Genomic DNA, 17,777 nt, shown 5'->3' on the forward strand with positions numbered 1-17,777 from the left:
ATGCCTATCATTGAAGCTTATCATTTGACATAAAAAATGTAAAAAACAAATATAATAAATAAATAAAACAAATAAGGATAAAAAATCAGAGTCTCTCTCTCTCTCTCTCTCTCTTAATTCTATGTAACAAAGATACATAGATTAGATTGAGGACGATAGTATCTCTTCTTTCGGAGCCCATTCTTCTCTATGGTTCTATCATCTTCCTCGATAAAACGAGTCGTCGTACATGAATTCCCCTACAGTCCTCACCCACTCTCTCTCTCTCTCTCTCGCTTCCCTAAGAAGGCCCTTTGTCAAACTCTTTTCGGAGACAGCTGCAATGGCGGTGACCACCGTGGAGAACGGAAACCACAGGTTTGGTCGATGGTCTCATTAAATGTATCGGTCACAGCCATTAAGGAATGCCAACTACTCATTGGTCGATATCAGTGCGACAGCAGGGTCCATGCAGCGAGCGATCGGTATCACGACAGGACACCCGTGGGGACTCCGTAGATCGATCTCTTCTACCTGCACTGTGACCTCCTCCCTAACCTCAACAGCACCTTCCCATCCTCTTCTTTTTACGCGGGTGTTCTTCATGTTGAATTAGTGTCAGAAAGTTGCAGGGGGGAGGGTGGAGATGGGGACGATCGGTGGCGAAGAGATGGCCCGATGGGAGAAGGATGAGGGCGGAACGAAGGAGGAGAGGATAGTGGTTTCGGTGAGGATGAGGCCACTGAACGCTAAGGAGATGGAGAAGAGCGACCCCTCGGATTGGGACTGCATCGACGACACCACCGTCGTCTTCAAGAACAGCCTCCCGGAGCGATCGGTGTTTCCGACAGCTTACACCTTCGGTGAGTGTAGCAATTCGTCTCTCGGATGAGATTTATGCTATCTGGGTTGAAATCGGTACATAAAAACGATAAATGCCTCATCTTGTCGAGTGTTTTCTCTCGGCGAATCCTCTCGTTTGTGTCAGATTCTGTCAAGAACAGAGTCCTCCCTATATTTCTTTTCGAGTAAGGTGAGAACTGTGCTGCGATAACTTGGAAATCTTCTGCCGGATAATTTCTTGCTCTCCTTTGGCAATTTCAAGAAACCATCTTAGAATTTGCATTCAGAATCCACTTTCGATTCATTGCATTATGACCTTCCGCACCTTCCCGTCCTCATCTCTCTACTGCTCGGGGATGATCAGACAGAGCATTCGGGTGTGACTGCAACACGAGACGTGTCTACGATGAAGGAGCCAAAGAAGTTGCTCTTTCAGTTGTCAGCGGAATCAATGGTGAGCGCAAAACACTCGCTGGATCGTTCGCCTACTTCGTCTCACTCCATCGATCCATCTGCGTATGCGTATTGCAGCAAGTATATTTGCCTATGGACAGACGAGCAGCGGAAAGACATACACGATGGCCGGCATTACTGAGTACACCATGGAAGACATATACGACTACATCAAGAAGGTATCAACTCTCTAGTGCCTGAGTTCGTGGTGTCTCAGATGCAGCACGTCTAATCTTTCCCTTTCTGCAGCATGAGGAGAGAGAATTCGTCTTGAGGTTCTCGGCGATGGAGATATACAACGAAGCAGTGAGAGATCTGCTGAGCAGTGATGGTTCCCCTCTCAGGCTTCTTGATGATCCAGAGGTAGAGAAGTGCACTCATGAGTGCCCATCGATCTGTTCGAATGAAACACCAAAGCTAACCTGCTACTTGTGCTGCTTAGAGAGGGACTGTCGTGGAGAAACTCACAGAGGAAACTCCAAGGGATCAATGGCACCTCAGGGAGCTTCTTTCTACTTGTGCAGGTGTTGTGGTACAAATGTCCGCACTCCATTCACCGTTTCACGCTCGCTAATCCACCATGTTTTCTTCTACAGAACAGCGACAGGTCGAAGAGACGTCGCTGAATGAAACAAGCTCTCGATCGCATCAGATACTGAGACTGGTTTGGCTTCGATCATGATTAGACTCTTCTGATACATGTCTAGAAGAATCAAACATTTTATCCGAGTCTATTTTGGCCACAATTGCAGACAATCGAGAGCACTGCTCGGGAGTCGAAGGGTAGGGACAGTAGTTCAAGCACTCTGTTGGCTGCCGTGGTATGTCCGTTCTTGCATCGATCGAATCTTTCTTTTCTGCAGTGTACTTCGAGATGAAAATGGCACAGATCGGAGGCTGAGCTGCTTCTTTTCTGGACATAGAATTTTGTTGATTTAGCGGGAAGTGAACGAGCGTCTCAAGCATCTTCCGCCGGTAATCGGCTAAAAGAAGGTTGCCATATCAACCGAAGCTTGCTCACCCTGGGAACTGTGATCCGCAAACTAAGGTCGTCGAATTGCTTTCTTCCGAGGACTCATTCCCTGTTGTGAATCCATTTCTTTGTGCATCATGTAACATCGATCATCACTTCTCCTTTCTTTGAGCAGCAAAGGAAGAACGGGCCATATACCATATCGAGATTCCAAGCTGACACGCATACTGCAACCCTTCTTGGGTGGAAATGCAAGAACTGCCATCATCTGCACGATGAGCCCTGCACGCAGCCACATCGAGCAGTCGCGAAACACCCTCCTATTTGCGAGCTGCGCAAAACAAGTAGTCATCAATGCGCAAGTCAATGTGGTGATGTCCGACAAGGCGCTGGTGAAGCATCTGCAAAGAGAACTTGCAAGATTGGAGCATGAACTGAGGTATCCAGGATCAGCTTCCTGCACACACCATTCTGATGCTTTAAGAGACAAAGATACCCAGATCAAGAAGGTTTATCGAATCTTTTGATTGCATTTGTGTAATGTTACCTCATGTGTGATTCTATCCATAACATCTATGAAAACGCCGATTGTTCTTTGCTTTAGATGGAACGGGAAATAAAGGAGCTGATGCAGCAAAGAGATCTTGCTCAGTCTCGTCTCGAGGATCTGCTCCATGCTGTAGTGGATGAGCAATCTTCAAGACAATGGGTGCATATCCTTCGATTGTCATCGATTCTCTGATGATTTTTGCCTATGTTCTCCAAATTTCGGTTCTTTTCCTTTGTGCAGGAGGACTCGAGTCAGTCATCGGCATCCCACGCACGCGGTGAATGCGAAGATGCACTTTCGATTTCTGCTGCATCTGCTATCGCATACCAAATTCCGGAGTTCTACTCCTCGAGATTTGATGTATCAAAAGAAAGCAATGAACACAGCAAGCGACACATCGAGCTTCCCGATAAGATGGAGCCACCTCGGTGGTCGATCAGCAGTCCTCCTCTGCACGAACAGATCCAACAACAAGGGAATGATGATACTGAAGAACACTGCAAGGAAGTTCGGTGTGTTGAGATACATGCCTTGAGCACAACCAGAAGTGAAGAATTCAATCTCTTGTTGAATGACGAAAGCGGGAGTGATCTGCTGCCACTGACCGACGAGGACAGACTTGGGGATCCAGCTCCAGGATCTGAAGGCGATGCACACCTGAGAGCTGCAGTAGAGCAATCGATGGACATCGAAACAAAGACAACCGAGAACGTTGTCAAACCATGTCCTCAAGAATTGAATTCAGTGCAAAAGACAATGAGCTCCAGGGAGCTGATACTAACCAGAAGTAGAAGTTGCAAGGCAAGTCTGATGAGCGGCTCAATCTTGTCTTGGCTTGAACATGTTGAACGAGACAACAAGACACCACCACCTAAGATCTTCAGAGAAAAGTTACCTGGAAGGCCCGAAGAGGATGAAAGAAGACTCCCTGCATCGGATTATGATGTTGAAAGCGAGAAACTCTCAGCAGAAGTCACTTCGAGCGACATGCCCAAAACCGAAACTGTACGCGGAGAGGTTGATGACCATGTCAATGCCGCTTTCTTGGTTGAAGATGATCGTCAGAAACAACTCCCTTCCGATCAGGTGGGCATATTCTCATATTAATGATATGTGCATGAAGTTACTTCTTGTCCATTTTTTGCTAGGATATTACAGATTAATCAGAAGTCAAAATACCTGCAAACTAGAAGCTTGATGTCCTTTTCTTCAGTTCTTCGTTGTCAACTCGATGTTCCTCGAAGACAGAAGCAGAACTACATAACCATGTTGTGTATCTGCAAGAAGTTAGATTGGAATACAAATCGAATAGAAATTCTATGTTCGATGGTCAATACCTGCCAATGACTAAGTATCGTGTTGATACGGCTTCTTGTCGATGTGATTCAGGAGGCTCAAGGGGTTCTGTCGGAAGGCCATGGAGCTGAGAAGAGCATCGAGAACGTAGGCATGGACGCAGTGCTATGTTCCTTGGAGTCTCCCTCGCGATGGCCGCTGGAATTCGAGAGGAAGCAACGGGAGATAATCCAGCTCTGGCATGCTTGCGATGTTCCCTTGGTCCACAGAACTTGCTTCTTCCTCCTCTTCGATGGCGATCCAGCCGACTCCTTCTACATGGAAGTAGAATGCAGACGGCTGTCCTTCCTGCGAAACACCTTCTCTCGTGGAAATGCCGGCGACTTGGTTGCTTCGAGGTAGGATCGATCATGTTCTCACGCTACTGGATTCGACCCCCCCCCTGCATTCAAGTAGGAAGACGATGAGACTGTGGAACTGCTGTTGGCAGCTTGAGATGCCTTCGTCGGGAGCGAGAGATGCTGTGCAAGCAGATGCAGAAGAAGCTGTCGCCGGAGGAGAGGGAGAGCCTTTACGCCAAGTGGGGAGTTGTTCTGAGCTCGAAGCAGAGGAGGCTGCAGCTGGCTCGACGCCTGTGGACTGCGACCGACCTCGAGCACGTAGCAGAGAGCGCATCGCTCGTGGCCAAGCTGACGGGATTCGCGGAGCGAGGGCACGCCATGAAGGAGATGTTCGAGCTCAGCTTCACGCCGCAGCAGACCCACAAGCGATCCTTCGGTTGGATGCACGGCAAGTCCCTCCTCATGTGAGCAGATCTGCCATGGCTTGACGACGACGACGACTAATTGCAAAACCTTTTCTTTGTTTTTCTTGCGACTATTTTGGTCGATTCTGCCCGCAAAGAAGTGATGTAAGTTTTTGCGATGCATCAAAGGAGAGAAATGCTGCGTATTGTGTGATAAAAGACCGAAGGCTGAAGCAGTTTTCAGCTAGATTGTTGTCATCTTTGGTACTTCTTCTATTTAGCCTTTCAGCACAGGAATCAAGTTTCAGATAAATCCTCTCGAGATCAAGCGATGAGTGCATGAGAATGTTGGATGCTGGTCTCATAAATATTGGATCACCAACACAGTGGTCTCATGAATTCCCAAAGCACACAGTATGTTGGGGCTATGGCTCAATGAATAAGACCTTCTGACAGTTTCACTCATAATAAAATCTTCAAATAATAATATTTTATGGGCTTCAACATAACTTCACCTGGAATAACATCACACTATATAAAAATAAATCATATCCCAAACACAAAGATTAATCATAAAGAAGCAATCTTATATTGACACTGAAATTGACTACATAATGCCAAAAAAAACTGATAAGGAAAATATTCATCATTAATGTGACTCTTCCATGCCTACAAAGAAAAAGCAGTAAACCAAATCCTGAGAAGCTCATATCTGAACAATTTCTAGATTAGGTTGTGGATGACCACCACATGCCCATAGTCCTCCCACATGTGAATTAACAAGCCCAATCAGTACCTACTATTTGCCTGCTGCATGCATTTAGATGTTCACTGAAAACTTACAAAATTATTTTGAAAAGGTTAGGTTGCTGTGACCAAGAACTGAACTTCTCATTGGTAACTCAGGTACAATGAATACTAGAAGTTTCATGTCAAAATTCCAAGTTTGTCGGATGAACAGGAACAGGAACACTGGGGAAAAAGAAACAATAATGCTATGAAAAAGGTATACACACATTATTTACATTACCCAGAGAAGCCTGCTTCCCTTATGATTGGAGAACAGATCCTTCTGTTATCTTCCAACCTGATTTGGAATGAACCATCTCATACCTGGTCGAGTAGGTGGTACTATAGGAATCATTGTGCTCTGGGTGTGTATCATCGGTTAACCGAGCAGCTTCCTCAATCCTCGCCTCCACCATTGCTCGACGCCCATCCACAGACAGGGTAACACTGTCAATTGTTAAACCTAGTAGAGTGTACTCCCAAAACCAACCATGTTTTGCAATCTCTACAGCCCGATCAGTCCATATCTTCAGCATCCGGCCATCCAAAACCTATCCATCAAGAGTTTGGTGGTTATGGTCATGCTCCCTCCATACGGTAAAAAGAATCTCAATCACTTTCTAATTTTAAACACATACAAGGATCTATAAGACCAAGTGTGTAAAAGACAATCAATAAAAATTCTATTATATAGATGAACTAAAACCAAAATGCCCTTTTGTACTGAGATATTTATCTCCATCAAATACTTGTTCATTGATCAATACGAATTCAAATGATGCCATATCATAAAATATTGTATTTCCTTCATATCAAAGCTAAAAAGGATACGTAGTAGAGCCTAAAGATGATGTGGTACGAAGATTGGTGAACTTTATGGCCTAAATATATTCATTTAAACAATCCCAATATACAAGTTTCTTCATAAAAAAATTGAGATATCACCAATAGGTCATTTCTCTGACAACTAGACAAATTAGAAACTGTTGTTAGATATCAAACACATTTAAAAAAGAGTAATTTCACACCTCTGGCAGCTCTGCAAGAGAATGATCTGGTCCCAAAGCTCGGGATTTGACATTTTGCCACTTATGTACCAAAGTCTCGGCAAACCTTGCATCCATCTTAGGTATTTCTTCAACAAAATTCTCATCTGCAGACATGTTTGATAACCAAAATAATAATTATTGCAACATATATTTATAATTCTCGAGATATCATCAAAGAAATCCATACCTTAAATATTATTTAGAGATTCAGTAAAAGAAACTATTATAGACAAGAACCTATTGCTGAAAGAAATATATCACAGCCAGGACTCACCGTAAAAGCTAATAAGAGAAGTTATGCATGACCACAATCAAGACATAAATTGAGATATTAGCCACTTCATGAAGTAAACATGTGTACAGGATGGGACTAGGGTTATGATAGGTTTGGTCCAAGGTACCTACTCGCAACAGGATAACATTGTTCAACATAATGATAATTAGAGAACCAAAGTTCCACATATCTTGAGAAGAAGACTAAAAAATATTGATTCAAGTTCCACTTCCTCAAGAAGATTTTCCAGAACGGATACTACATAGAAGACCACTTCCAGCAAATAAAGGATAACCATCGTTCGGGATGACATAGTTCAAGTTCCATTTAAGCATTGTGGTCCCTAGGCACTTGTATGCAAGAAGATTAAGGATAACCATCAACTAAACCAAATAAAGCATTCAGCACTTCACAAAAAAAAGCTTGATTTGGACTCTTAGACTCTTGTTTTGTCTTTGTCATAACACCACGTCCAAAATCGAGTGAAGTCAGATGGAATCAAATCCAGTCAGTTTTTGGCTGAGTTAGAATCGATGATCAAGACAAGTTTGAGCTAGAACTCAGTTTGGATCAAAACCAGGCTATTCTATCCTAATGGACCAAGTTAAAAATGCAATTGGGTGACCTTAACCAACTTATACACATCCAAAGCCAAATCAACAATGAACTAATTCAGTGTTTCTACCTTGGAAATTTAAGTCCTCCTAGCCTCCCTTTCTGTTCCCTGTTAACTACTATGGTACTCCATCCTATTTTCCCCTTTTCTTACTATATTTTATATTAAGTTCATGTATAATTGCATTTACTCAATAATCTCTTAAGCATCATATTCCAAAGAACACGAAAAAGAACTGTCATCAAGAACACGTGAGATTCACTTAAAAATTATCACATCCAGATTTCATCATATGAGAAGGCAATAAAGAAGAAAATTACTCTTTGAACCCAACAAGTTTCTCCTAGTACTTGTCAGAAATAACTACAAAAAAACATAGAAGGAGAATAGCTATATGGAAAGAGGAAGTTACAGAAGTATGAAGTAGTTTAAAGATGTTATTGTAGTAAATTACACGGCAATATCTGCAAACATAGATGAACCTAAACTTTGTCCAAACCATGTTGACAGTGAAATGTCTAAATCTAGCATGATTTAAAGTTTCCTTTTAAGATCTGAAATCAGCAGCAGGATGCTACATGCCATTACTTGTAAAAAAACTAACAATTCTATCTGTAACTTAGCCTTCGGCTCTATTATTAACTAAAAAATTGATAGTCTGGGTTATTACCAATATTAGTGAAATTGGCAGCTGTTGCTGAACCTGTTTCCTTCCCCATAACAAGCAAACTGTTTCTTCCAGGTAAACACTTGATCCCTATCATAGTCAGTACTCCAACCACCATTCCAGCAGACATAATCTTCATAACAGCAATTTTTATTTCATTTGTCAAGTCCTGCTCATAAGAATCTTCAGGATCAGACTTTTTAGAAACCTCAACATGAGAACCTGACTTATCTTGATCAATTTTTACGACAGTCTCCTGCATGTGTAAATCAGGGACAATATCAGTTCCATCCCTGTATTCCTCTGAACTCAGCCTTTCTTCCTTGTTTGTCAGTGGAAAAACCTTCTGCAAAGCCTGAAGTACACTTGACTTAACACTGCCTAGTGCAGCTGTAGCCTCCTCAGCCCCAATTTTCACTATGGCAGCAGCTGCAGCTAAAGGTGAACCATGATCACTTTCCATCCGTTCAAGATATTTAAGAACCATGGGATCATCATAATAATCCCCTAGTTTAAAATAAATATCACGAGTATCTCTAAACCTGGGAAAAACCACCTCCCTTAGCCAAGTCTCCAGTAGTTTGCAAAGCCCAGGAAGAACATCATTATCTTTGTCGATATTAGAGTTATCCATGACAAATTCCACGATATCTGGGTCTCTGTAGGGTGAATTATCACTCTCTATGCCCAACCACATGCGACACTCATCAACGTCTCCCAGAAGCAGTGAACAGAGCCCCCTTTCAAGCGCAAAGGGAATCTCACAGTCAGCCTTGGCAGCATACTCTGAAAATGTACCTAATGGAGTGAGGATGGTCTGCTGAAGTTGTTGAAAAAGATTGTCTGCAGTTCTGATAAGCTGGGGTCTTTTACCCACAAAGGCTTGTGCAACCAATGCAAGTGCAAACCCATATACCTCGAAGTCTTCTGCTGGCACATCGCTTGGTCTTGCAGCAAATAAATCTACCTTCACGTGAAGACAAAAAAAAATGCAAGTATCTGTCAGCAGTAGGTATTCTTTAGTATCCAATAGGACACTTCTCTAAGGATTGTACACAGACCTGCTCAGCTGCTGTCATGCGTATATATGTCTGATTCATGAAGGATTCCCGAGTAAATCCTCCACCAATAGCAGCAGCACCTCCCCTACCAACAGCCCATAATATATTGCGCACACCATGAAGACCCTCCTCTCTTTTAATTCGGTGATCTGAATCAAGAGGCAATGCTAGAAGCTCCAGAACACATCGAGGAGTGATCTCTTCTAATGTCTCATCAATCTGTGCCAACAGATGTGGTGCAAGATTGCTTGCTCCTTCCTCCTGTGTAAAACAATTTTCATATGGTATCATGAATGGTGATCCCAAACAACATTGAACAAGCAGACATCCCATCTTCCAGAGCATTATGTTCTTGAGAAATTCACATCAGTCGGCTCCTTTTCTCTTTTTTCTTCTTTTTTGGTTATTTTTGCTCATATTCCTGATATGAAAAGAACAAAAGAGGGAGGACCAAGGTACCCATTTCCTCATATGTTATATAATATAATAATCTAAACCAGAAAAACAAATAGCACTCCACCATATGCTAAATTTAGTGCTGGATATGACATAACTGAAAAGAGCAAGAGAGGCACAATGATGGACGCAAAGCAATTGCAATCACGGAATGGAATGAGCTAAAGAATACATCTCCTGAGTTGATATCTTGAAGTAGATTTTCTCCTCGTATAAGTAAAGGCTATGAAAACCATACATACAGTCTTCATTTCAATATTATTTTTTAGATAACTTAGTTTGGAAAACCAAAGCCACCTTATAGTTACTCAAATCACTAAAAAGACGAGAACTCCATAAGAAATCAGTTCTTTTCCATTCAAAATGATGAACCAGGATATGTGAAATCAGTGAAAAGATTTTTTAAAAAAATGGTATATCAGTATGTGCAGAAAAAACTTTCCAAATTGAAAGTCATGCAGATAGACAATAAGGTTTCATTTTGATATTACATTTGCAAAAATCAGGACCAAATATATGAAGAATATTTTTCTATTTGAGAAAGCTTAGAACCTTGAATGTTTCACGACAAACACTTAAAATTAGACAAGATTAAACTGTAAAATTCATGTGACTTATACCTTGTTCGATTTGGAATTTAACCTAATAAATAACATAGAACAAGATATGTTGAGAGAAAGATGCTTTTGGTTTTTCACCTGCAGGAGCTTCAGAGCCCTCTCAAGAACTTCGCAGCAGCTGACAAAGTCTGGTGGGTTCAGGGCCATCACATCCCTAGAGAGGTCGACATACGCCAGCACCATGGCAAGCACCACATCTTGCTTGAAAGCCTTCGGAAGACGCTCGAGCAGCAAACTCTTTCCCACTTGCAGTACCAATTCTGTCTCTCCGGCCTCTTGTAACACACAGAGAGCACCGGGAACCTAATCAAAACGGCACTTACTTGCTCAAAGACTGAACCAAGGCAAGGCAGGAAGAATCAAGCTAAACAAAGAACAATGACCTCGCCCGACGTGAAGATATACCTTGTCCCAGGGGACGTAGGTGGTGATGGTGGAATCAGGGTCCTCTACGATGCTGCGGTTGTAGTCCTCGCGGGAGCTAGGGTCGAAGAGGGTGTCAAAAGCAGCCTGGAGGATCTGGCGGCGGCCAATGAGGGTATCTTGGCTGTAGCCATACTGAGGGGGCTTCGAAACCCTAGCTTCGAAAGCCCGCCGAATGCCGTCGCCCAAGAGGTGGGTCTCGGCTCCAAGAACCTGCAATCCATACAGATGGCCTCGATAAGCGACCACAGAGAGAGAGAAAGAGATGGCATTTGGAGGAGGCGGCGGGGACCTGATAAAAGTCGATGGGGAGGGGGAGGGAGCGGTCGGCGGAGGGAAGGGGAGGGGGAGGGAGGAGGGCGAGGAGGGAGGGGTCGGGAGAGTGAGCAGAAGGGTTCTCGATGGCGGTGGCGGTGGGGAAATGGAAGTCGCCGAGAAGGCGGTCTGCCCATTTGCTCGAGCGGCAGACGACGGTGTTCTTGGAACGGAGGAAGGGCGCCGACTTGGAGAAGGAGGAAGAGGAGGGGCTTCTGCGAAAGAGGAGCGGCGGGAGGCGGAGGCACGCGAAGCCAAAGTAGTTCAGTGTCTCCATAAGAAGGAAGGAGAAGGGGAGGCGTCACACAGAGTCTTGCGGCCTGCGGAGGAGAGATCGTCGCAGTTTGCTTAAAGCGAGAGATCTTTGTTTTATTCTTTTTAAATAATGGATTTTTGGATATATAAATATATATATATATAGTTATAAATTTAATATAATAATAAATATCAATAGAGACATTCATCAAAAAATCAAATTAATCACTTCAAAATGTAATTTGCATTCATTTATTTGAATTATGTTGGACCGGACTTGGTTTGAGAAGCCCAAGTGGGCCGGGCCGTAGAAGAAGTTTCTCCGATTCCCCGTTTCCCACTCTGTAGTATTTGAGGGTCCCGTCACATAGCAGTAGTAGATCGGAGGTCAAGAGACGTCGGGAGAGATGAGCGCGGCGGGGGCGGCGGCGGGCTACCTGGCGCGGCGGGCGGCGCAGAAGGAGCGTGTGAGGCTGCTCTACCGGCGGGCCCTCAAGGACACCCTCACCTGGGCCGTTAACCGCCACCACTTCTACCAACACGTACCGTCTCCTTCCCCTAATCCTCCTCTCTCTTTTTCGATCCGATCGGCCCTCTATTGTGTCTTTTTGGGCTTAGATCGATGCCTTATTTCCTCGTCAACTCTGTAATTTGGCGTTTTAGTGCTCAATTTGCAAAAGCATTAAGCTTGATAATTAGCTAGGAGTTGATGATTTTTGCCCGGGCATCTGCATGCACTTTGAATGATTACCGATTCGAGTTGAATCGTTTTTTAGACTCGTGACAAAAATTCGGACGTCTGGACATTCTCATTTGGTTATCAATCTGTCTGATGTTTTATGAGTTCTATCTGTGATAGGTTTATTAGGTTTTACGAACCAATGCGCTTCAAAAGTCAAAAAAATAAAACTAAAAAACCTTCTTGGCGTGTCGTGGCCAAAAAGACATCATTCTGAATACATTATATCTTGATCTACAAAATCGAGTTTTTTCTTGTATAGTTTATAAACAAATTGTAGTTGCATAGTGCTTGTTTTCCCATGAACTGAAACATTACCTTGTTAATGACACGAGATATTGTCTTTTCCTCTTTTTCTAATGATGTTCTTTTTTACAGGCATCAGATTTAAGAGACAAATTTGAAGCCAACAAACATGCGGTATTCCCTCTTTCTTTTATTGCATTAACATATGAATGTTCGTCTTATCTTTTTAGGCTATCTAAATTGATGGTTAAATAACATAAACATAACTGTTTCATTTAGTCCTGTATTTTATTCAGAACAACTTCAAATATTTCTTTGTTCTTGGGTTGGATTGTTTTTGTGGGTATTGTGTTAATCTTTTCTTGAATGCTCATCTAATTCTATTAACCAAAACTTTAGAGTTTGGACTAGTGTGTGCCATTTTCAGTTTTGTATATTTGATAATAAAACGGATGCAATCCATATATCTTACGAAACAGTTAGTTATATTCACATATTCTGCTACATAAGTGTCAGATGCGTTCCTTTATTATGTCTTTTATACAACTGATGTAGGATTAATGCCTAGTGTGTTAGGCTCCCCCATCGCAGGATCTAGGTGGGGCCATTTGTATATGGCATTGCCTGTGATATTATTTCTGTATTTTGCACCAATGACACCCTATTGAAGTGGAGCAGCTTCACCGCCCCTGGTGTTTTTTGGTTTTGAAATAACAGAACTTTTATATTCCTAATACTTCATCACAAACTGTGCAGCTCTCGAATCAGTGCTTCTAATATTGTTTGGGTTCAGCAAGGTGTTGTGGTTATGTAATTTGATGACTCGAAATTCAACAGTGTCATGTAATTGTACACTGTATAATTGGATAACTTTTAGCAAAATTTGAATATAGTAGTCTATGTTAATCTTAGATGGGTAGGGCTGCTTACACTGAACCTCACAATATTTTGCGTGAGTTGAATGTCATGGACAGGACCATCTCTTTTTGGTCTATTTGAATCTTGGAATAAAGTACATCTAGTTCTTATATGGTTTAGATCATTTTTTATGGTTGCCCATTTCACATATTGGTAGATCATTCTAGGCAGGAATGTCTGTATTATATAGATAACCTAGAGAAGGTTTGCAAACTAAAAGCTGTATCTTGGAAATTGTATCTGACCCTTACAGTGTTATCCCATCCAAAAGTAAGTGTGGGGACTTCATGGAGAGTAAAGCCTAAGGTAACCCAAGTTGGTTTTAATAGACTAAAGATTTAGAATATTGGTTAAATGTCTGGATCGGTGAAGAAAATGACGAGGCTGGCTATGATTTGTTCTCTCTCTTTGAAAATGAAATATGACTTCTGATTTTTTTAAATTTTGCATCTTTCTAACTTGTAGTCTTGTAGTCTGTTCTTAAAGTTCCATAACTGAAATTCATTATTTTTGTGTCATAAAAAAGGCAGTTTAATGCAGTAGACTAAGGAGGGTCAGTGTGCATAATCTTTAACCTTGCAAGTAAGGAAGCTATTTTCATATTTGATGTATGACTTGAGCCTTGGTCATCCAAATTGCAAATGAGAAATATTACTTTTGCAGTTACACTTGAAAGAGTATGTTTATTTTGAATTCATTCATCTCTCTATGCATAGTAATAGAAAGAGGAGTAACCATCAACCAAGCCTTAGGTTGTTGTTAATGGTTGGACTAGTGAATTAATTGATTAGATCAAAGGTTTAATAAAAAGTATTTACAAAATAATATTGTTAAATCATATTACAAGATTTTATTGTTCATTAATCTTATTATAATTAGTCAATGAAAATTTTAACAAAAATATGGTTTAGAAAATGTATACGAATTGCAAATTGGATCAGACCCCAAAGCAATTAAAATTAAGTAGATAGCATTAGATAAAAAATATAACAAGTAATAGAAACCAAACAGACTAATTTTGGTAATCATTGCATTTGTCGATACTACTAAATCAAATTAAGATCATACTAGTCTTATAGAGAAGCATATACAATCAAGATTAATACTATTAAGGCCAACATGTGTTTGATTTTCTTGCAAATTCTTCACAGTGACATGGTGCATCAGGTGTGACTCGATGGTGCAGGTGGACAGCAGTGCCACAGTTCTTGAGTTCATTTCTGCAGTCAAGTGGTAGCTTTTTTTATTTCTGCTCAGTGTTGATTGTAGTAATTTCTGTACTGACACTGGGGGCACAAATGGATGCAAATATCTCATTGCATCTTTTTGCTTTACAGTGTTATACATTTTGTTGTTTTCGTGTAACATGCTTCACTTTGCTTCTTGTCCAAAAGATGACATTTTTGTGCTGTTTTCTTTATTATGTACGGATCTTCTCAAGTTATATGAGACTTGCTGATAGAAATCTTTTTGATTGCTTGTTGCTATCTCCATTAATTTCATTTGTTTCTCATTTTGATACAAATCGTGCTTATTGGATGCATAGTTATGCTTAAAGCCTAGTAATTTTTAAAATAAAAATAAAAAGTAAACTGAGGTATAAATGTTGTTGTTTCACAGGAGGATCTAGACACTATTGATAGGCTTATTCAAGATGGAGAAGCAAAATATGAGAAATTGCAGCACCCTGATCCATATATTGGTAATTGTGATTGAAGAAGTTCCAACCTTAATGACTGTTTTCTGGATATTGATCTTCTTCCATATTTTATATATGTGTGTGTGTGTGTGAATTTCCTATGCTGACTAGAAAGGCATTAAATAAACGGAAAAAAAAGGATTTATGTGGAACTATCTTTAATAAATTGAAATAACTATCCTCAATAACATTTTGTTCTAGTTTCTATTTAATCATAAATTGCCTTTCATTCTTGGATAACAAAAGATTTGGGCTTATTTTTTAGTCACCCCATGAATTTCAGATTTTTGCTTTGCAAATTATTATTTGGTACATGAACTATGGTGATTCTTTTCATGCTCTATTTTCTTAATTTTCAGTTCCTTGGGCTCCTGGTGGCTCCAAATTCTCCAGAAATCTTCCTCCACCAGCTGGGGTAAGAGATAGCATTGTTTCACTTGGTTGTCTCCTTCTTGTTCTATTGGACTTTGCTTAGTATTCTGGTTGAACAAATGGTTGCATATCTTGACATTTAAGTCAAAAATCAGTGAATAGATTTTATCTCAAGTATCAATGCTTTGTATTGACACGATGAAGGATGTATTTGGAATAGACTTGGTAGTATCTCACCAATAGCTGAATCGTTAAGTTAACGTGAGTTTACGGGTTAAGATGTAGAGACTATAAACTAGAGCCCAAGGACAGCTATACCGCTCAAAACAGTCGATATGGGTGGTACATACCAGTCCAAGCGTGAGCCGATATGCGAACTACCCCCATTTCGGGTGATCCGATTAAAATAATAAAAATATGAAAAAAAAAAAAGTGGTGGGGCCCTATCGAACTCAGCATTAAAAAAAGAAAAAAAGAACAAATAAGGTTTTGCGAACGCTAGAAGAGGGCTCGCGTACGATGTCGCTGCCTCATCATTGTTGCTTCGTTGCTGCCACTAATTCTCGGGTATGTCGTCGTCATTTCTTCTCCTCTTCTTTCTTCTTTTTCCTTCTTCCTCCTCCGCTGTTTCCTTTTCTTCATTCTTCATTCCTCCTATATTTCTCCTCCTTTGTTCCTCCACCGGCCCTTCCTTTTCTCTCTCTTTTTCTTCCCCGCTGAAATATTGGTACATACTAGCGTACCATGTATCGGTGCACCAGTATTGACCGGTACTTACCGATCCGACAGATCGCTGAGACGGGTCCAGCACCTGAAACAGTGAGCCTTGCTAGAGACCGATACAGTAAAAAAAGAAAAGAACAAAATTCAGTGGTTGTATTCTGCATTTCTGCACTTCCATCTTTGTATTCGAATTGGCAACCAATTTTCCATTCTGCACTCAAATGCAAAATGTCAGACGCATGTTCTGTTGCAGAAGTATACTTGTGCTTTCATATTTGAACTTGCATGTGTATCCAGCAGAATCCTATATTGGTACATCCTAGTTTTAAGAACATACATACAAATTCTTTTCATTATGCAGTATTTCATAAACATGCATACAAATTCTTTTCACTATGCAGTATTTCGGAATCATACATACAAATTCTTTTCATTATGCTGTATTTCATAAACATACCTACAAATTCTTTTCACTATGCAGTATTTCGGAATCATACATACAAATTCTTTTCATTATGCTGTATTTCATAAACATACCTACAAATTCTTTTCATTATGCAGTATTTCGTTCTAAACACGAACTTGACTGTGTCCTGACCTGTTTGCTGCTTCATAATTATTCTAGCATGCTATTGCCATTAACTTTTGATAATATTCCTTTTAACATGGGTAAAATATCTCATTTGCAGATTGAGATTGTCTACGACTTTGGCAAAGAGGATGACTGAAATTAGAGATTTACGGCAAAGATCCATCATGAGCTTCCAATAAAGCAGAACAGTTGGTGTAATGCTTGTTTTCTCGAGTAGTGGACTGCATAAAGACACCAGAAAACTTCTTCCGTTAATTAAACTGGTGTTATCAACATTGTTTTGCTCTAATACACTTTCTTAATGACTTCATACAAGCGTTTGATATTTGCAATTCCCTCGGAATCAGAGGAACATTTTGTTGGCTTATTATTATTTCAAGTATGCAAAACAAATCGAATCGAACCGAACCCATTTGGTCGGATTCGGTTCATCAATAGTTTGATTTTTAAGATTATAAACAGTTTCCATTTAAGAGGATTTTTTTTTTTTAACCGAATCAAATCAATTTTAATTTAAAAAATATAACTGATTCAGCATAGTATAAATGTATATTCTTATTGGATGTTACTCATTTTTCTCTGTTAATGCGACATGAAAATTTTGCATTTGATTGGCTGTTAGACAGTAAGATTTTGGTTTCGTTAATTGAATTAAATTGATTCATAGAATCAAACTGATTAGCTTGGAATGTGTATATATATATAATTATAATTAAAAAATTGAAACCCTTTCGCAGTTAGTCAAAACAGAGTCGAGCTTTCATTTTGGATAGTGAGAGCGACAGATTCGCTCCCTCTATCACCTACTAAATGACAATAAAGATGTCATAAAACTATGAACATCATGAACCATCCGTGATAGTACGCCTTAGCCTTTTTCACATTAATTTTTTCGTCGCACAGGACATACTTTCGTTAATGCGTTTGACGTATCGGCTAACGTAAATGAAATTAGTCTTTTGCTTCCCTCGTCTAGAAACCCCTCAGCATCGAGCTATTGTGTAAGATCTTAAAGACGACGTGATAGTCAAAGGAGGATCTTACAATCGAGCAAATCCCTGTTTCTCTATCAGGGTCGTCACATCAGTATTCCTACGTCAAGAAGATAAGGATAAATCTGTACC

The 17,777-nt window shown here is 40.6% G+C and overlaps 3 protein-coding genes across 4 annotated transcripts; 2 read left to right on the top strand and 1 right to left on the bottom strand.

The window, feature by feature from the left end:
* Positions 1 to 229: 229 nt before the first annotated feature.
* LOC103979287 (kinesin-like protein KIN-7F) lies at positions 230 to 5,132 on the top strand. 2 transcript variants are annotated; one of them, XM_009395371.3, is made up of 13 exons: positions 230 to 842; positions 1,187 to 1,276; positions 1,354 to 1,454; positions 1,525 to 1,638; positions 1,718 to 1,799; positions 1,872 to 1,939; positions 2,028 to 2,096; positions 2,199 to 2,323; positions 2,424 to 2,757; positions 2,853 to 2,957; positions 3,039 to 3,884; positions 4,188 to 4,492; positions 4,585 to 5,132. In XM_009395371.3, exons 1-13 carry the CDS (start codon positions 626 to 628, stop codon positions 4,901 to 4,903), a joined length of 2,775 nt encoding a protein of 924 aa, XP_009393646.2. In that variant the 5' UTR covers positions 230 to 625; the 3' UTR covers positions 4,904 to 5,132. The 2 variants fall into 2 exon arrangements, with proteins under 2 accessions (XP_009393646.2, XP_064961473.1); XM_065105401.1 differs by lacking the exon at positions 230 to 842 and adding an exon at positions 972 to 1,012.
* Positions 5,133 to 5,705: 573 nt separating this feature from the next.
* Positions 5,706 to 11,461, bottom strand: LOC135610634 (protein ACCUMULATION AND REPLICATION OF CHLOROPLASTS 6, chloroplastic-like). Its single transcript, XM_065105402.1, has 7 exons — positions 11,087 to 11,461; positions 10,777 to 11,007; positions 10,450 to 10,674; positions 9,296 to 9,556; positions 8,238 to 9,201; positions 6,657 to 6,781; positions 5,706 to 6,179 (listed from the first exon to the last, which is right to left on the bottom strand). Exons 1-7 carry the CDS (start codon positions 11,384 to 11,386, stop codon positions 5,889 to 5,891), a joined length of 2,397 nt encoding a protein of 798 aa, XP_064961474.1. The 5' UTR covers positions 11,387 to 11,461; the 3' UTR covers positions 5,706 to 5,888.
* A 279-nt stretch (positions 11,462 to 11,740) lies between these two features.
* Positions 11,741 to 16,985, top strand: LOC103979269 (NADH dehydrogenase [ubiquinone] 1 beta subcomplex subunit 9). The gene is made up of 5 exons (XM_009395350.3): positions 11,741 to 11,906; positions 12,482 to 12,523; positions 14,888 to 14,969; positions 15,326 to 15,381; positions 16,751 to 16,985. Exons 1-5 carry the CDS (start codon positions 11,772 to 11,774, stop codon positions 16,787 to 16,789), a joined length of 354 nt encoding a protein of 117 aa, XP_009393625.2. The 5' UTR covers positions 11,741 to 11,771; the 3' UTR covers positions 16,790 to 16,985.
* Positions 16,986 to 17,777: the final 792 nt, after the last annotated feature.

The sequence above is a fragment of the Musa acuminata genome, chromosome BXJ2-4, assembly GCF_036884655.1.
Source record: "Musa acuminata AAA Group cultivar baxijiao chromosome BXJ2-4, Cavendish_Baxijiao_AAA, whole genome shotgun sequence".
NCBI classification, from domain to species: Eukaryota; Viridiplantae; Streptophyta; class Magnoliopsida; order Zingiberales; family Musaceae; genus Musa; species Musa acuminata.

Bases quoted from the DNA above. Each gene is read 5' to 3' on its own strand.
- LOC103979287 (XM_009395371.3), top strand. From the start codon at position 626: ATGGGGACGATCGGTGGCGAAGAGATGGCCCGATGGGAGAAGGATGAG. The intron at 843-1,186 runs GTGAGTGTAGCA...GGGGATGATCAG, and splicing joins TCCGACAGCTTACACCTTCG to ACAGAGCATTCGGGTGTGAC. The intron at 4,493-4,584 runs GTAGGATCGATC...TGCTGTTGGCAG, and splicing joins GGCGACTTGGTTGCTTCGAG to CTTGAGATGCCTTCGTCGGG.
- LOC135610634 (XM_065105402.1), bottom strand. From the start codon at position 11,386: ATGGAGACACTGAACTACTTTGGCTTCGCGTGCCTCCGCCTCCCGCCG. The intron at 11,008-11,086 runs GTCCCCGCCGCC...TATGGATTGCAG, and splicing joins TCCCCATCGACTTTTATCAG to GTTCTTGGAGCCGAGACCCA. The intron at 6,180-6,656 runs GTGTGAAATTAC...CTTGATGGATAG, and splicing joins CTCTTGCAGAGCTGCCAGAG to GTTTTGGATGGCCGGATGCT.
- LOC103979269 (XM_009395350.3), top strand. From the start codon at position 11,772: ATGAGCGCGGCGGGGGCGGCGGCGGGCTACCTGGCGCGGCGGGCGGCG. The intron at 11,907-12,481 runs GTACCGTCTCCT...TCTTTTTTACAG, and splicing joins GCCACCACTTCTACCAACAC to GCATCAGATTTAAGAGACAA. The intron at 12,524-14,887 runs GTATTCCCTCTT...GTTGTTTCACAG, and splicing joins TTGAAGCCAACAAACATGCG to GAGGATCTAGACACTATTGA.